This window comes from Columba livia, chromosome 17, assembly GCF_036013475.1.
Source record: "Columba livia isolate bColLiv1 breed racing homer chromosome 17, bColLiv1.pat.W.v2, whole genome shotgun sequence".
Classification (NCBI taxonomy): domain Eukaryota; kingdom Metazoa; phylum Chordata; class Aves; order Columbiformes; family Columbidae; genus Columba; species Columba livia.
Window position 1 is genome coordinate 12,221,857 of NC_088618.1, and position 16,480 is coordinate 12,238,336.

Sequence of the window (16,480 nt, forward strand, 5' to 3'; positions counted from 1 at the left end):
TAATCTAATTACTCTAAGACTAAGATGGAACTAACGAATATCATTTCTCTGGCTAAGCTGAGATTGTAAGTGAAAGATGCTGATCACAAGCAGTCACTAAGTATTTTGTAGTGGTTTTGCAGGTAGAGGTGAAGATTGATGTCATGACCTCTTCTAGCACAGTACCATTCTCAGTTTCAGGGAAACAGAAAGTCAGCTTCAACTTTTTCTGCATGATGCCGCTGAAGCCTCAGTGCAGCCTGTGGGTTTTACATGAGCAGGCAAGTCTGGGGCTTGAGAGGCACGTAAGATGTATGGGCCATCTCATCTGCAGTGTAGAGCTCTTGGAGTCTGTACAAACGTGTAAGGCACTTTAGAATCTGTTTGAATGGTTAAAATGTATTCAGGGTAGCTGTCTGTTACTGAGTGCAAAAGATAAGCAGAGTAATGTCAATTGCTTTTTAGAAATACATCTGCTTTTTAACAGGGTAAATGCATGTTGTCACTAACATAGGCTGAAGGTTTTCTAGCTGTAGAATTAAATGCAGTTGCCACTGGTCTCTGCTTCTGTTGACTTCAGCAGACTCAGAATTAAATCTTTGTTTGTTTTTTAAATATGTTCCTGATTAATTCCTTCCTGCTGAAAGCATAGTCTTGTATCTTGGTAGTATTGCTCCAAACAATACTTGTGCTTTTATCTGTAACACTGGGTCCCACCCAGTTTGTTTGTTATGTTCCCAGATGTAAGTACTGTCACATTATGTCCCTGTCTTGTATGTACATCCCTAAATTGTAACATTAGGCTTAAAATCCGAGATCTGGTTGATGAATATTTTGAACCAAAAAGAGATGTGCAGTGTCTTGTTGATTTGATTCCTTGCTGGAGCCTGTGGAGGGATGTTGGGAATGGGGTGTAGCTATAAAAAGCCTTATTAGGAGTTTACTTAGAGCAAAGGTATGCCCAGAGAGGCCTGAAGCTCTCTCTGGAGTGAGACGAAAGGCAGTGCTCTGTGCCCTGTGAAATGCCTCGGGAGGCTTTTGAACCCATGGGAGAAAGAGGGTTAAGGGCCCTGTATGTGCTGCATGTGCTGTCTCACTTGTGACCACTATTTCTAAAGTTAGAGATCTCTAAGGATTAAAATCAAGAGAGACCAAACTCTGCGACGTGCCTTATTTGTGTGCTTTGCCTCTTGCTGAGCTTTATATATACTTTATTCTTCTTTTACTTAGAAAGGTATTTGCTGTTTGCCAGGCATTTACTGCCTAATGATTTTTCTACTTGTTACCTGTATTGTTCCCTGTCATCTAATCTGTCCATGTATTCATTTCAGTACCACAGTACTGAGTTCAGGCAAAGAAAGACTATTTTCTCTTGATATTAGGATGAAGATAGTTAAGACTTTCTTTTTGGAATCTGGCTATAATCCAAGAAGCTCAGAAAAGAATCAGTGCCAGATCTAATTCTGTCCAGTGCCCAGTAATTTGGGTTTCTGAGAGTACCAAAATAAAATAATTTCTCCTGACCCATGAGCACATCCTTCATTTTTAGTATTTGTTGCATCATGGACACACAAGCAGCTCTGAACGTTTCTCTTCCCCAGTTGACTCTGTCTGTTGTTTGTGTTATTCACCAGTAGGCAAGCAGCCATCATCCTGAAATAAAGACAAATTTGGGGGATAGGTCATTTCTTTGAGTTAGCTTGATTAATTTGTTTGTATATAATGACCTGTCTTGGTTGTGCTGTGTAAAGTTACTTGGGGTTTTGTATGCTTTTCTTTATATGTTAAAATATTTATAGAAGATGATGGATTTGGTATCATATGTCTTATTTCTTTTGTCCCCCCAAAAGTAAAGAGGATGCTTGGGAACTCTGTTCCTTAGATGAAGGAACTGGTGTATTTTGATCAGTCCTTTAGAACTACTCTGATCTTACCTTAGGAGTCTGGTTACTGGCTTCCAGTTCTGTAACTGTGACTTTCCAACAGCAAATAGAGAGAAAAGCACCTGTCATCTGGAGACCTACATATTCTAATAGTGTGTGAGGAACTCTTAAATGACTACAGTCAGGACTGGGCTAAAAGACTGTTTAATGACTTTTCTCTAATCTCCATCCACTGCAGAAACCGGAGCCAAACAGTCAGTTCTGAAACCAGCGTGGATGAAAGCGGAGTTTTTGAAAGTCTGAAGGCCGAAGCTTCCTCACCGCAACAGCTGTTCTCAGGCCTGGCAGGAATTCCATCAGGCACCATCACAGCCACGCCGTTCCAGTCAGGTTTGGTTCTGGGCTCTTCTGCAGGTGGTGGGGAGGTTTTCATTCAGATGCCAGCCCCGAGGGAGGAAGGGGCCAGTCGTACAGAAGGAGCCCCGTTTCACCACCGGCAGTCGTCACATCATTTCCACCACGGCCACCACCGGGGTTCGTCTCTGCTACACATGGCAGGAGGGGACCGCCACGGGCATGCTGAGGAAGGCAGCGACGAACAGGCTGGGACTCCAGCTCCAGCTCTTTCTGAGTTAAAAGCTGTGATCAGCTGGCTGCAGAAGGGACTTCCCTTCATCTTGATCCTCCTGGCAAAAGTTTGTTTCCAGCATAAGCTTGGTAAGCATCTATCCTCTCTGGATTGTAAGAGAGTGGTTAGGAAGCTTTATCATGCTGTGGTGTCTGATATATTTATTCATGTGAGAGTGTCTAGAGGTAGTCTAGCATGAAGGGGACATATTCAAATGTGCGAGATAATGCATTTGATAAATCCACCCTACTTTTGGTCCAAGCTGTTTTCATCTGTGTCAGTCTCATCTGTTTCCTGTCCTGGGAGATCAATTTTGTACTTTTTCCTAATCTCTCCTTGGCATTCCTGTAGGGGCTGGGGATGTTACCAAGGCTTCTCCCACAGACCTCTCTCCAGGAGAGATGGGGAGAGCTCACTTTGGTGATGAGCAAAGGCTTCTGTGTAGCACAGAAGGGTCCAAAGGGATGAGACACTCCTATAGCTGGAAGGATCATAGTTGTGAAATCTAATCAAACAGTTACATCCTACAGTTGAGATCTTCAGAGTTCCCTAAAGAATATGTCTGTCCAGGTTTTTTTAACGGTATAATACCTGAGTATCTCATCCCCTCAATGGTCACGTAAAATCTATTAATCTAATCCTTCTCTTACTATGGAATTTTATGTGTAGCATACCTGAGGATCTTATTGTGGGAGTGGTATGCTGAGATTATTATCCCAGGGAAGCCAATAATGCTTGAGTTTAGTCCACTTACCATTCTGCCAGCGTGCCCAAAAACAGGTGTCGATTAATGTCTACAACACCTTGTTCTTTGAACCTGGTATCATGTATGGTTTTGAAAGTGCGCCCCATCCTCCATGAGCTGCTGAACTGCTATTGTAATATTGTTACCGAGCTGAGTTCTGTTTACACAGTACAGCCCCAACTTACAGCACTTGGCTTCTCCTTTGGCACAGAACCTGACATTAGGACGGAGTGTCTGTGTTGGGCTGGGGGCCAAGTACTCACTGCAACACCTTCATTTTCATTTAGCTTGAATCTGAACTGCCCTGGTTTAGTCACCTATATATTTTAATTCTCAGTGCACCCAGAATATCACCCAGTAATTTTTTTTCTAAGCTTGAGATGCTGACACCAAATGGTTTAGGACCGCACATCCTCCTGCCCGGCATCACATACTTTGACAGTGCCTTTCCCCGCAGGGATTGCCGTATGCATTGGGATGGCCAGCACCTTCGCCTATGCCAACTCGACGCTCCGAGAACAGGTTGCCCTGAAGGTGAGTACAGCTGCTTACAATCTGTCAGAATAAGAGCTGTAATCTTCGCTTTCTCTTCTTCCTGCTCCCCATTGATACTCTCCCACCATTTCCATCCTGCTCTTTTGTGAAAGTGTGACACGATAAAACAAAGAGAGGAAAATGAGGGATTTTGTAATCTGCTTGTGGCTCTGCCACTTCAAGCTCTTCTCTATGCCTTAGTTCCCCATTATGTACAGCAGAGGTGCTGAAACCTATTTCACTAGCTAATGATGAGAATTGATTAGGATTTAGATAATGTTTTGAGATGTTCAGCTGAAGGATTTTGTACATGTATTACTTGTTGGAATCTTAGAATGCTCTGTTGATAATATGCTTAAAATACAAAGAAACCAGCAGATCTTTTCAGGCCTTATGATCTTTGATGTCAGCAGAATATTTCAACAGCACTAAAAACACAAGACTAGAATTGCTTTTTTGCAAAAATGACGTGGGTGGCACAAGTGTATATTTATATCTACCAGCAGCAGTGGAATAAATGTGATACGATGCTGAATGAACAGATAAATTGCACAATCACGTAATAGATTGCTGTTGCCTTGCACTTTGCACTTCTGTCTTTCTAGCACTGTGCCCCTTAATCCCCCTGCTTTAAATCTCAACCTAACATCCCTGGCTGTTGGATCACTGCAAAGAGCTATTTTCATAATATATCATCTCACAAGAAAAATGCTGGTGTTTTTTATTCCAGGAGTAAAATTTACTCTCCAGAATTACACGGGACCGAGACCCAGGACAAGATGATCTGCCATCCAGCTTCTGTCTATAATGTTCCATGTCTATTGAAATGCAAAATTTGCACTTCTTTTGGCCTTTAATTATTTCTCCAACCAAAAATGCTTGTTCTAGAACCTCCATGCATTCAGATAACGTGCATAGGTGCTGCATGTAATGATGGATTACGTTACATTTGATTTAGTTATGCCACCTTCTAAGTGACTTTGGATCTATTTGTCAAACATTCCTTTGATGAAGTGTCATTCAAAACGGGTAACAGCTCAGAATTACAGTACAATATATGGAATTGATTTTTTTTCTTCTTTTTTAATCTGCTTGTCAAACTGCATTTTAAGTATCAGGAGAATTTAGATGTCCCAAGAAAGATCCCTACTCTGAAAAATGTGTTTTGCAAGTAAGGCTGTCATTTTCACCATTGTATTTTGATTAATTTCTCTGAAGTTGCTTTATTTGAAAAGGTTAGGTGAGAGCTTGTCTTTGTATACGTCTTTACCTAGCAGCCTATTTCTGAGTCTCAGCCCTATGTGAATAAACTAATTACTGAAGACTTAGTTGCATATTTGTGTCCCCTGAGTTGGTCTTGCATTGTTTCAGCACCTAAGGCTCAGAGTGCAACCCTTGAGACTTTGGAATTTATCTTTGCTCCTTTTTCTTGCTCAGGAGAAGAGGTCCGTGTTGGTTGTCTTCTGGATCCTGGCCTTTCTCACCGGGAACACCTTTTACTTGCTTTACACGTTCAGCTCTCAGCAGCTGTACAACAGGTGGGCAAAATTTACATTGTACGTGATGGAAGCAAGTGGTAATTGTCAGAGAGGAAAAGAGGGAAGCCCACTTTTCCCACACTTTGAGAGGAAGTGTGCATATTTAAGGTATCTGCTGTCTTTGTTAAATCTTTTAATACCTTTCAATGGAGGAAAATAATGTCAGCATAGCCAGGTCTGAATGGACCAGGCTGTGATGTTGCAGTTTTTTTCTGTATCGAAGCAGGGTGGATACTTTTTTATAGTGGGACTTCTGAATTTCCATTCTGACCGTGGAACAGAATGAAGAGCTGAACATGAAGTACTGAACATGAAGAATAGGTCTTAGAAGCAGATCAGAAACTGACCCATGGATTTTCCTCTTCCTGAAATGTTTTCTTTTCCCTTCATTCTATCCAGCTTTGAGTCTATTACAGGAAATAAACCAGAGGTGACATAGTAGTGTTTTCCTTCAGTGTCCTCAGGGCTTGAAGGCATTTGGATCTGAGATAGTTATGATAGCCTCCATTTTCAAATTCTGAATAAAGCGGTCCTCAAATACAGAAAAGTTAGTACCCATGGATTTGGATCAGTACTACCCCTGCTTATTATAAAGCGGGGATTAAATGGCAGATAGGAAACAAAGATACAGAACTTAAATGAGGCAATGTTAGTAGAATAAACAGGAAGAAATGGAGCAATATCAAACCTAGTTACTTGAGAAAATAGTTTTGATATTAGTAGCTAAAACTGAAAATTTTATTTGTCCCGCTGAAGGGGACTTAGAACTTCAGACTGAAGACACAAAGTGTGTAACACACATCCATTGGGTTATGGCTCAATGGCTCTTGGGTGTGTTTTTTCTGTCGTTTGTTTTATTGCATCCCTGCTTCTTCCCACCAACACTGTCTATGCAGTGCAGGAGTCAAGGTCTGCCCACAACCCAGGTATCCTTTGGAATTGCCCGTAAGGGAGTTGGGTTTGAACGTTGGAAAGCTGGTGATGCAAACACTTCTAGATAGGGGGGGAGATGAGAAAGCTTGTATGTGTGGGTCCAAATGAGAGGTGGTGAGTGTGGGACACTGTATGAGGCTTGTGGAGGGAATGGAAAAGAGAAACAGGTATGGCAGCAGAGTGTGAGAATATTAAGAACAATTTTGCACCACATGGAAAGAGTGTGGCCCAAAAAGAAGGATAAGTTTAAAAGCATGAATGGGTTTAGTTTAAGATAAAGGATATATAATCTAAAAGAAAAGGGTTTCAGCAAATTGGGGGCATCCTGTTTAGGATGTGGTTTATTAACAGGGAGGAGACTGGGCAAGAGCTTCACAAAAAAGCCCTATTTCTGCAAGTGTTGTGGTGCCTGCTGTATTGTGCTTCGGCTAGTGTGGGGACCTGAGACTATTCATGAGGGAGGCCTGTGAAATTAGAAGTAGCTGCTTTGATTTTGTTTCTTTCCAGCTTATTTTTCATTTCCTGATTTATTTATTTTTGCTTCTTTTCTAGTGCATGAATAGCAGTAAAGTCTCTGATTCTGTTTCTGTTTTTAGGGTGTAATTTTACCTGTTGTGCTGTGCCAGTGTTGTGAGTATTTTAAATTCACGTTCAGGCTTTTCATTTTGGGTTGGTTATTTCACTTTTGGATTTTGTTGTTGTTAAGTTTTTGCTTTCTACCATGAGACTTTAGTAGGTAAATATCCTGAAGAGGAATCCTGGTCTTTCAGTCTGAGTAGGGTCCAGTCCTCATTGCTGCTCAGGTCAGTAGCTCCTTCCCACCACTATATGAAGTTCTGCTGCCCTGGGCTCCCCTTCTTTAAAGAGCAAACGTTCAGCCCAGTCAATAACACTGTGTAAGGGGCATTACATTTTTGATCTTTGGTTCAGGTAAGAGTTGCTAATTAACACAGCCCAGCTCTCAGTCTGCTTCAGACAGTGGCAACGCAGTGTCAGAGCATGACGCATCTCAAGTTCTGACCTGTCTGCTGTGTCTAATACACCACTTGCTTTCACACGCATGAGTAGCTTCAAGCCATGCTCAGGGGAGCAACACACAATGGCCTTGACTTGGCCATGACTTCCCCAAGGTATCGTAACTACCGATGACTTGGACTTCAACAGAAAATCTTTTACAGTCAGATCTGATAGAGCAAGCTCATGGACTTAGAACACCATAATTGGACAAAAGGCTCTTTTGGATTGCAGGTTATGGAGACTGCAGTCTTCCAAAGCAGGTTTTGTACATGTTTGGGTCCTGTTTTTGGATAGTGGGCAAGGCTGCTGACCTCGGTAGAAATGGGCAAGAACAAAATCAAGAGGCTCAGAGGAACCATGGGACTCATTTGCATGTCTTATTCCTATTGCCCTTGAGAACTTGGTGGAAGTTCAGTGCGGTTTCTAGGCTTTCTCTAGCCAGCAGTGGGTACAGCTGGTGGCAAGAAGCTTCAGCGAGGCTCTTCTCATTGGTATTTGAGCCTTCTTGTCATGCTTTTCAGCCTCATATTTCTGAAACCCAACCTTGAGAGGCTGGACTTCTTTGACCTGATGTGGATTGTGGGGATCGCAGACTTTGTACTGAAGTACCTCACCATAGCGTTGAAATGTCTGATTGTTGCCCTGCCTAAGATCATCCTAGCTGTCAAGTCAAAGGTAAGAGTCTCTTTTCCTCTTGATGTTCAGATGTCGTTGATAATCTGATACCTTTACAACACGTTCACAGCATGAAATATGGGTGGAAGAATAAAAATAATACAATCCCTGATAAAACTTTGGCAGAAAGTCACGTAAGTAGTGAGTTTTGGTTTTTGAGCCATCGCAGACCTGAGCAAGGGTTTGGTAATGCCAGCAAGTAATTGTAGTCCAGAGAGAGGTGAGCATCGCCTGAAAACTAATAGGTACTAGCAGTGAGATAATTGCTTTTCAGTTTGACTTTGTTCCAAGTCTTGTTTTCTGAGTAATCTCTGTAAACAGATATTTCTGAAGCACAAATCTCTTCATTTAATGAAAAGAAATTGCAAGTACTTGTCTCTTTGGCTTTCCACTTGGGTCAAAGCAGCAATGGTATTAAATTGAAGCTGCTGATACCACAGAAGACAGTGCCAGTTTTAAGCATGGATGAAGAAATATTTTAACTAAGTGGTTAACATACTTAAATGTTTATAAAATCATATCACAGTATCACAGTATGTTTGGGATTGGAAGGGACCTCAAAAGATCATCTAGTCCAATCCCCCTGCTGGAGCAGGAACGCCCAGGTGAGGTCGCACAGGAACATGTCCAGGTGGGTTTTGAATGTCTGCAGAGAAGGAGACTCCACAACCTCCCTGGGCAGCCTGTTCAGTGCTCTGTCACCCTTACTGAGAAGAAGTTTTTTCTCAAATTTAAGCGGAACCTCTTGTGTTCCAGCTTGATCCCATTACCCCTTGTCCTATCATTGTTTGCCACCGAGAAGAGCCTGGTTCCATCCTCATGGCACTCACCCTTTATATATTTATAAACATTAATGAGGTCCGCCCTTAGTCTCCTCTTCTCCAAACTAAAGAGCCCCAGCTCCCTCAGCCTTTCTTCATAAGGGAGGTGCTCCACTCCCTTAATCATGTTCGTCGCCCTACGCTGGACCCTCTCCAGCAGTTCCCTGTCCTTCTTGAACTGAGGGGCCCAGAACTGGACACAATATTTCAGATGTGGTCTATATGTAGACTAGGTCTAACTTTTGAAACTTGCTCACCACATTCTCTCTCTTGAAATACCTTCTCGAATTTTTTTGATCTTGCAGATCTGTCACGTTGACCCTTCCTCCGCTAAATAGTGCCTACGTTTTAGTGGCAAATGTAGCAATGTGTATTGTTTGCCTTTGGTAAAGAAACTTCCTGGCATCTAAAGGGACTAAACACACTATATAGATGCAAGATATTATTAATCACTGAAATTCTCAGGCAGGGCACTTAAGGGGATATCTAAACTGAGAATAGTTTTGCTTACAAATGACATGGGTGGCAGGGGAGTTGAACAGTTTGTTCCTGCACAGCAGGGCTATATGAGATGGTTATTAATTTATTTCTGGCAATTGTCCAGCTCTTTTTTTCCCTTCATCTTCTATTATTATTATTATTTTATTTTGGGAGATTAATGTGCTAGGTCAGAGCATAATCCAGCCTGGGGAGGGAGGGTAAAGTGATGTGAATAGTCTTCCCAAGATAAATTGCAGCATTGGAAAAGGTTCACAGCCTTTGCTTGCTTGTCTGAGAGCTATCCCAAGTACTCATTAATCCTTGTCGAGAGAGAAGAAAGAGAAGGGGTCTTTATTTGCAGCTACAGTGGGAGGCTGGTGAGACCACATCTGTCAAGGGCCTATAATGACTCAGAGCACAGATGCTTCATTTTTAATACCTTTTTCTGGATAGCAATATTTCTCACTTTTTTTAAGTCCTTTTTTGTCTTAGGATGCTGTTGATGGTCTCAATATCCCTTGACATCTGAGACTCCTGTTACCTACCTCTATGGATCTGGATTTTTTTTATCCCCTTCTCTGCACTGCATCCATTAAGCCAACCAGGGATGAGATCTGGTGTAACAAATTAAACAAGATCAAACTGGGATGGGAGAGCTCCAAGAGAACCCCAGGATGCCACAGAAATTGTAACTGGTAACCACATAGCTGAGCTCTTTCCCTGAGCTTGAAGACCCAGCTTACTTCTTAGGCCAGCTCAATGCAACACATCTTAATTTTCAGATGATTTTTTTTAATGTAAGCTTTTTCTGAGCTAGAACATTTCTATTGCACTTTAGACACATCAACCAAATTCTTATCAAGTTATTTGTTATCTGCTATCTCAATACTTGCCAGACACAAAGTTACTCTCTTCTTCCCCATGTGCTTGTTGTGGTGTTTCTGCTTGAAGCCCAGCTTGTCGTTGATGAACTCCTGGATGGCTGTCACTTAGTGGTAGCAGGTAGAAAGCTGCTGGAGAAATATAAATTAGTCACAGAGTAGAGCTAGAAGATGTTTTTGAGATACATACATACATATATATATATATACACACATACACTGAGAATTAACTTGTCAGAACAGCATCCTCTAGCTCCCCACAATACAGGCCCTGAAGCTGTCAATTGGATTAAGGTTTTTAATCCTCATAGCACCTTCTTGCTGGCAGTCAGTAATAGATTACAAAATTTGCCCATAGATGAAATATCTTATCTCCCCCTCAGTTCTCTGTAGAATGAACATCACCAATTTTTTGGGTCTTTTCTTAGAGATCATTAATTCTCGATCGTATTATTCTCTTCTGGACTGTCTTCCATCCCTCCTGTTTTCCAGGTCTTTTCTCCAGTCTGTCAAGATGAGTTTGGATTATAATCCTTCTTTCCAGTGCGTTTTACAGCCTTTCCCAGTTTGATGTCAGCTGCACATTTGATAAGCATTCTCTGTTCCATCAAGATCATTAATGAAAATAGGGAGTACTACTGAACTCCACTTAGTTAGATGTATCTTTTAATTTTAACAATGTGTACATTACAATTTTGGGCTAGAGCACTCTGTTGTCCAGTCTGAAATACCTGGATCATGTCTTTCTAGTGTGGCCCCATCACAGGAAGGGCAGCATTTGGTTTAAAATGACATCAAGAACCATCTTGGATTTGTAGCATCAGTTTACCTTTTAACTGAGAAAAAGCAAAGTAAAAATAAAAGGCAGAAAAAGAGGTTTGTCTTTGCAATCAGAATACAGAGAACAGTAAACATGATAATGAACGCTTAAAGAGTGAATCATGAAGAGTGCTGTATTATCAGGTTACTAGCCAGAGTTCTCCAAGCTTGAATAACTCAGAAATGGAATATCCCTGCGAGCAACCCCTCCAAAGAATGAGGAAAGACTGAAAAATTGGCAAGATAATCCCCGACTTTCCCAGGTTCCAAACCAGCTCAGAAAACAGAGCTGCCCCGAGAGGCTGCGAGACAGTTGGGCTGGAAGGCGGGGAAAGAAGAGCTTGCAAATAGAGGAAAAAAGCAGAAAAAGGAAGGTAACCCCAACATCAGACTCTGATCTTACACCTCTGCAGTCAGCGGGAGAAGGATCGTACCTGTGGCCAAGGGTGTCCCCTCCTCCCCAGGGGCTGCCAGGGGCACATCCAGCTGAGTGCAAGTTTTAATAGCAGCTGGGCTCATAATTTCTTTGGAAAGGGGGCTTGGCTCCCACCCTGCATGCTGAAGGCTCTCCATTAAAAAAAGGCAAATAAGATCATTTGGTTCAATATAAAATGAATTAAAGTAAATTAAACTGCAGGAGCCATGTGGCCTGCAGAGCCCTCCATTGTTGTACGCACATAAATGGCAGCTTTTCATTTTCACTGCTAAGGAATGACAGCTTGAGGGGGGTGGAATTAAAAATAAGGAAATAAATAATAAAAAGACGCAGTTGCCAAAGATTTCGTTTAGGAAATCCCAGATGCCTGCAAGTCTCCCATCCCCTCCTCATGCTGTTGTCAGCAATCTAAGCTGATATCCTGGAGAAGGAAGTGAAGCATGGTGGGGGGGAACCAAACGGTAAGAAACTGGTATCCCATGTTGTTTTATATATACGTACATATATCCTTATCTCTATAGGGGAGAGAGATACCAAGGACATGTGTTTTTCCAACGGTCTTGGAAGCAGTACGTAAGAAAGATCCTAAGTAAGACTTTTTGTGTACCAAATACAGATGTGCAACCAAGTTAAAAGTGGCTGCATTTCCAGAAGACTGAAAATTCAAAAGAAAGACACTAACATTTGTCTGTTGAAAACATAGCATGAAATTCATGTTGAATAAATACTTAACAGTTTTGTTTGAAAACGAGATCTAGACATTGCAAGTTAGGTTTCTTTGTGGCAAGACTGGCATTACTCATGTTAAGTTTTTCCTTTGTGCTGTTCAAATGGTGTCAGTGGCAAGTGTACAAAAGTAGTCCACACTAGCACTGTGAACTCACTGCATCTTTGAAAATATATGAAATATTTGCTTGGGTTGTGTTTTGGTTTGAAGTACCATCTCATCAAATCTGGTTGGAGGACCCTTGGCCCGTATGTGACAGCCATTCTTTACAGTTTTGCACTCAGACTCTGGACCAGATCCCTTTTTCAAGCACGTACTATGTTTCCTAGCATAGATGGGTACAGCTCTGCCATCTAAACTATATATTAAGCTTTCTATACACCTTCTGAAACTGCACCTTGGACTTGAAATATCAGAATGTCTTTCGCACAATGTTTTGAATCATTCAGCTGAAGCAAACCTCAGGCAAGACATTAGTGTCAGCTGATCGGTGATAACTGTGTATCCTGTGAGTCTGAAGCTACTAAGACTTGATTTTGAGTAGCCCCAGTGCTCTTCTGTGTTCTAATAGAGCACAAGCCTGTCCACAGTTACTTTGGTGCTTGTGTCCCCCCACCTGTTCCTGTCTCTGTGCACAGCCTTGTTCAATTAAACTGTTATTGTAAGGAACATGAGCACTTAAAATGATGATAATTGTTCTGCAACCTGCCTCCATCTTGTGTCAGAGCTCAGCTCCATGGGAGACCATGGTCCTGCATGGATTTTCACCAGCATCCTCTGTACCACAATCCTGTTTACTGCTCCTACCCAACACCTTCTTATATTGGCAACATGACCTGCAATCCCAGCAGAGCCTGCTCTCCTCTGATCCAAATTGCCAGCAGGTCTCAAAAGCTTTTTTCCCAGCATCTTCCTGTTTCAGAATATGTCCTAATGCTGCTGGCAACAGAACAAGTGAGACTTGGATCCTCCCTTGAGTGCTAATCACAACTTACAGTTGCCTCATTGCAACTTCTCTCACTTCTTTTGCATCCCGTTTTAATTCCACTGTGTAAAACCTTAGCATGCCTTTCTGTTTCCTTCTGTGGAGGCAAACGTGCACACATATGCAAAGCCTTATGTCAGAAGAGTTAACACTCAGGCTACGCGGGAATTAGCATTGCTTCTGCAGCTGCAGTTTGCCGCCTTTGTGGTGTATATATTATGTTTCAATTTTTAATTGTGTGACTCCATGTTATTTTTCTGTAAGACTCCTTCCATCTGTCACCAGTGTGTGCTGTGCCCCGCGGATGAAGCAAGGTGAGGTGCTGAAAGAAGCTCTTGCGGAAACTGGAAAGTGCATAGAGAACAAAGAAACCATTGGAAGAAGAACGTTCTACAAGTTATAGTTGAATGCCACGCCAGAGAATTCAATTCCATCCTTTTCTTTGCCAAAGAATTCCTGTGTGATTCTAGAAAAGCCATGTACAGCTGCAAACTGAAGTCAGTGGTTTAGCTTTTAATGGTAACCTGATCTATAAAATTAAGTGCTTTGCAAAAAGTCTGATCCCAGACATCTCCATTTGGACACCAAAACAACCTTACCTTAACCTTAGTGTTTCCACATCTCACATTTTCATTTAGAAAGTGCAGAGAACAGCTGTCCCTGATGTCAGCCAACAATGTGAAAATAAGGAGGTTTTAAAATCTTTTACTGTAGCAGTGATGTCATTAAAAGAATGAAGACATTTTATTAATTTGCTGCTCTGAGCAGAGCTCAAGTAGCATGAAGTGATAGGATGCAGACCTGCCATCAAGTAATGAGGTTGTAACAAAATAGTAAAGAGTCATATGCTTAATGAGTACCACTGAACCTCAAAAAATAGTATGTGCTGACATCATTACACTCCATAGTACTGCATGGTCAGAAGGAAGACTGCAATTGTATGGAAATCCTGCATTCTGTGCATGATTTAAAGTGTAAAAATGGTCTATGTGATGAAGAAGGCAGAGGGAAATGGAAGGAAACACATGAGTAATTGATTTAGTTTTTAAAAAAGCATTCTGGGGAAAAAAAAGTCAAAGTCCCATCCCTACAGAACATAATCAACAGAAGATTCCCAGATTTACATGGATTTTTATAAAAAAGGAAAAGTCACCTAACACAAGCAGGCCCTGCCTTATTTCGAGCTGTTGTTCTGAGTCAGATACACAGGAGAAGTAATTGTACTTGTGTATAATTAACACAAAGTTTTTACTAATCTTGGTAAGCAATAGCTGAATTACTTTAGCTGATGTTTTCAGACAAAATACAGCTTGAGACAAGTATTTGGCTTTGAAAACTTCAGCCTAGATATCCAAGATACAAAAAAGCTGAAAAGCAGAAGACAGGAAGGTGTACTGAGTGCACTTCCAAGTGATGAGCACTGTCTACAATAAGTTCCTGCTATCAGAAGGCTAAATTTCACTGCTCAAATTATGGGGAACAACCCGTGTTTTCTAAGTTCCTGGCTCAGAAGGAAGACGCTGCTTCTGCCGCAGACTTTGTAGAATTATTTCTGATTTTCTAAGTGCTTTTCCTAGTTTAAAAAAGATCTGGTGTGTTGCACTGGGGACTGAGATGCCCAGCAAGCCTTGATTTTCTGTGATCATTTACTGGAGCACTAGTTCCCTTCTAAAGAATGCTCAGCCATCCTTGTATCGCTGCCCTCCTTGCTGTGATCACCCTGAGCTTATCAACAAGCCTCAAATAGTCAAGTGGGTGATATTAATGGGCTGAATGGAGAGATGCATCCCTTTAAAACAAACTACACTCCGGTGAGGGTCTTTACAAGTATCTAGCTGCTCAGAAATCCCAATACTCTGCAGTTAGCCCTGAAAACTGAAGATTTGCAGTAGAGAAAGGAATTATGAAAGCTTTGTAAAGGGTGGAGATTTTGTGGTGAGGAAATTGAAATTTGTCACTTGCTGCGTGTTCATTTTAGAGCCACTGTCTGTCACTTCCAATGCCACAGCCTGTCTGGACCTCTAGGACTGCCTGTGACCCATTTTTCCTTAAGTTGTGCTGTGACCTCTAGTGTTCTAGCACCTCAAAAGCTTCTGTTGTAGAAGAATTTCAGCTTTGATGCCCCAAATGCTGGATCCAGAGGTTCCATCTGATGCAATGAGAAAGTAAGCAGTGACCTGTCCCAGCCCAGCCTGCTAGGGAAGAGATAAATAAGATGCTAAATAAGAGATGATGAGCATGAGCCTGGTGGGAGGTACAAGTCTGAGGGGGAAAAAATAAAATACAAACAGTTTGGTGCCCTTAGCTTGCTGATGGCTTTCATCAGAGCTGGGGATGAGGGAGAAAGAAGTGACAGCATAGTCATTAGCAGCCTGCGACCCTCTGTCACTGGGGCTCCTAAAATAAACGATGATTATATTGAAGCAGGAGGCTGGATAGAGACCTCTGTGCTAATTTAATAAATTGCTTGCATTTAGGAGCCCAGATTGTTGCTGTTACATTTTTGCTATGTGATGCCACCTGGGATTAACAAGGAGGAGGGGATGGGGGCGGGGGGAAGAGGAAGAAAGCAGCTCAGGTCCGTTAGCAACCACTGGTGTGACCTCACTCCTTGTCCCGGGGGGGAAATGAGATCATGAGAATGCCAGAGCTCTCTGAAGGATTCGATTTGTTCGGTACATCAGGATGGCCTGCCCGATGATCTCATCCCCGAGACCCGAGGGAAGGGCGCGAGCTGCCGCCAGCCTCGCGGACTGCGGAGGACTTAATCCCCACTTCCAAATCTCTCCAATTAACAACTGACCTGAGATGACATCACTGATGACAAAGCTAACTGGGACAGCACAGCAAAATTCCAGGGGAATTTCCTCTTCTCCGCGATCTTATCAAATAAAGGAATTTTGACATGTCAAAAGCAAATCTTTCAGTCCAGATAATGAATGTCACTGCAGATTAAGCATCATAGTGGGCTCACAGCTTGCCCTGACTTAGTGCCCTGTCACCAGGGTGGGACAGAACATAAACAGGTCCTCATTAAGACTGAGGGGCTCTAAATCAGCCTTATTTAGCCAGCTTCTCAGCCCTAGTCTTACTTTAAAATAGAAATTACATGATACGATAAGAAAAATCCCTTTCAGTTGTTGCACAGTTGTAGTAACCCAGGAGGGAGTTTGTTACCTTGCAGGTATCCTTCAAGGAAGGAAAGCTTGTTCTCATAATTGGAGTACATACCAGAAGGGCAAGGACAGCTTTAGTGAAGGTTTACAAAGGATGTTGCCCATGCTTCAAATCTCTTTTGAGAGAGAAGTGTTTCCACGAGCATGCTTTCACCATTTTCTTCCTTAAAGTCCTGGGGAACATTTGGTATCTCTGGGTTCAAAAAATGCTTTGAGGGTTTGT

General features: G+C 42.0%; 1 protein-coding gene and 1 long non-coding RNA gene across 8 annotated transcripts in view; both read left to right on the top strand.

Annotated features, from left to right (window-relative positions):
• The window catches only part of LOC135575648 (uncharacterized), a 270,723-nt gene that overhangs the window by 241,284 nt on the left and 12,959 nt on the right, over positions 1–16,480 (top strand). The gene's annotated exons all lie outside the window — the stretch shown is intronic.
• The window catches only part of RNFT2 (ring finger protein, transmembrane 2), a 29,514-nt gene that overhangs the window by 3,365 nt on the left and 9,669 nt on the right, over positions 1–16,480 (top strand). For all 6 annotated transcript variants that reach the window (XM_021288174.2, XM_005502881.3, XM_021288176.2 and 3 more), the window contains exons 4-7: positions 2,101–2,579; positions 3,693–3,769; positions 5,207–5,307; positions 7,779–7,932. In XM_021288174.2, coding sequence (XP_021143849.1) covers positions 2,101–2,579; positions 3,693–3,769; positions 5,207–5,307; positions 7,779–7,932 — 811 coding nt within the window. The remainder of the gene's footprint in view (positions 1–2,100; positions 2,580–3,692; positions 3,770–5,206; positions 5,308–7,778; positions 7,933–16,480) is intronic.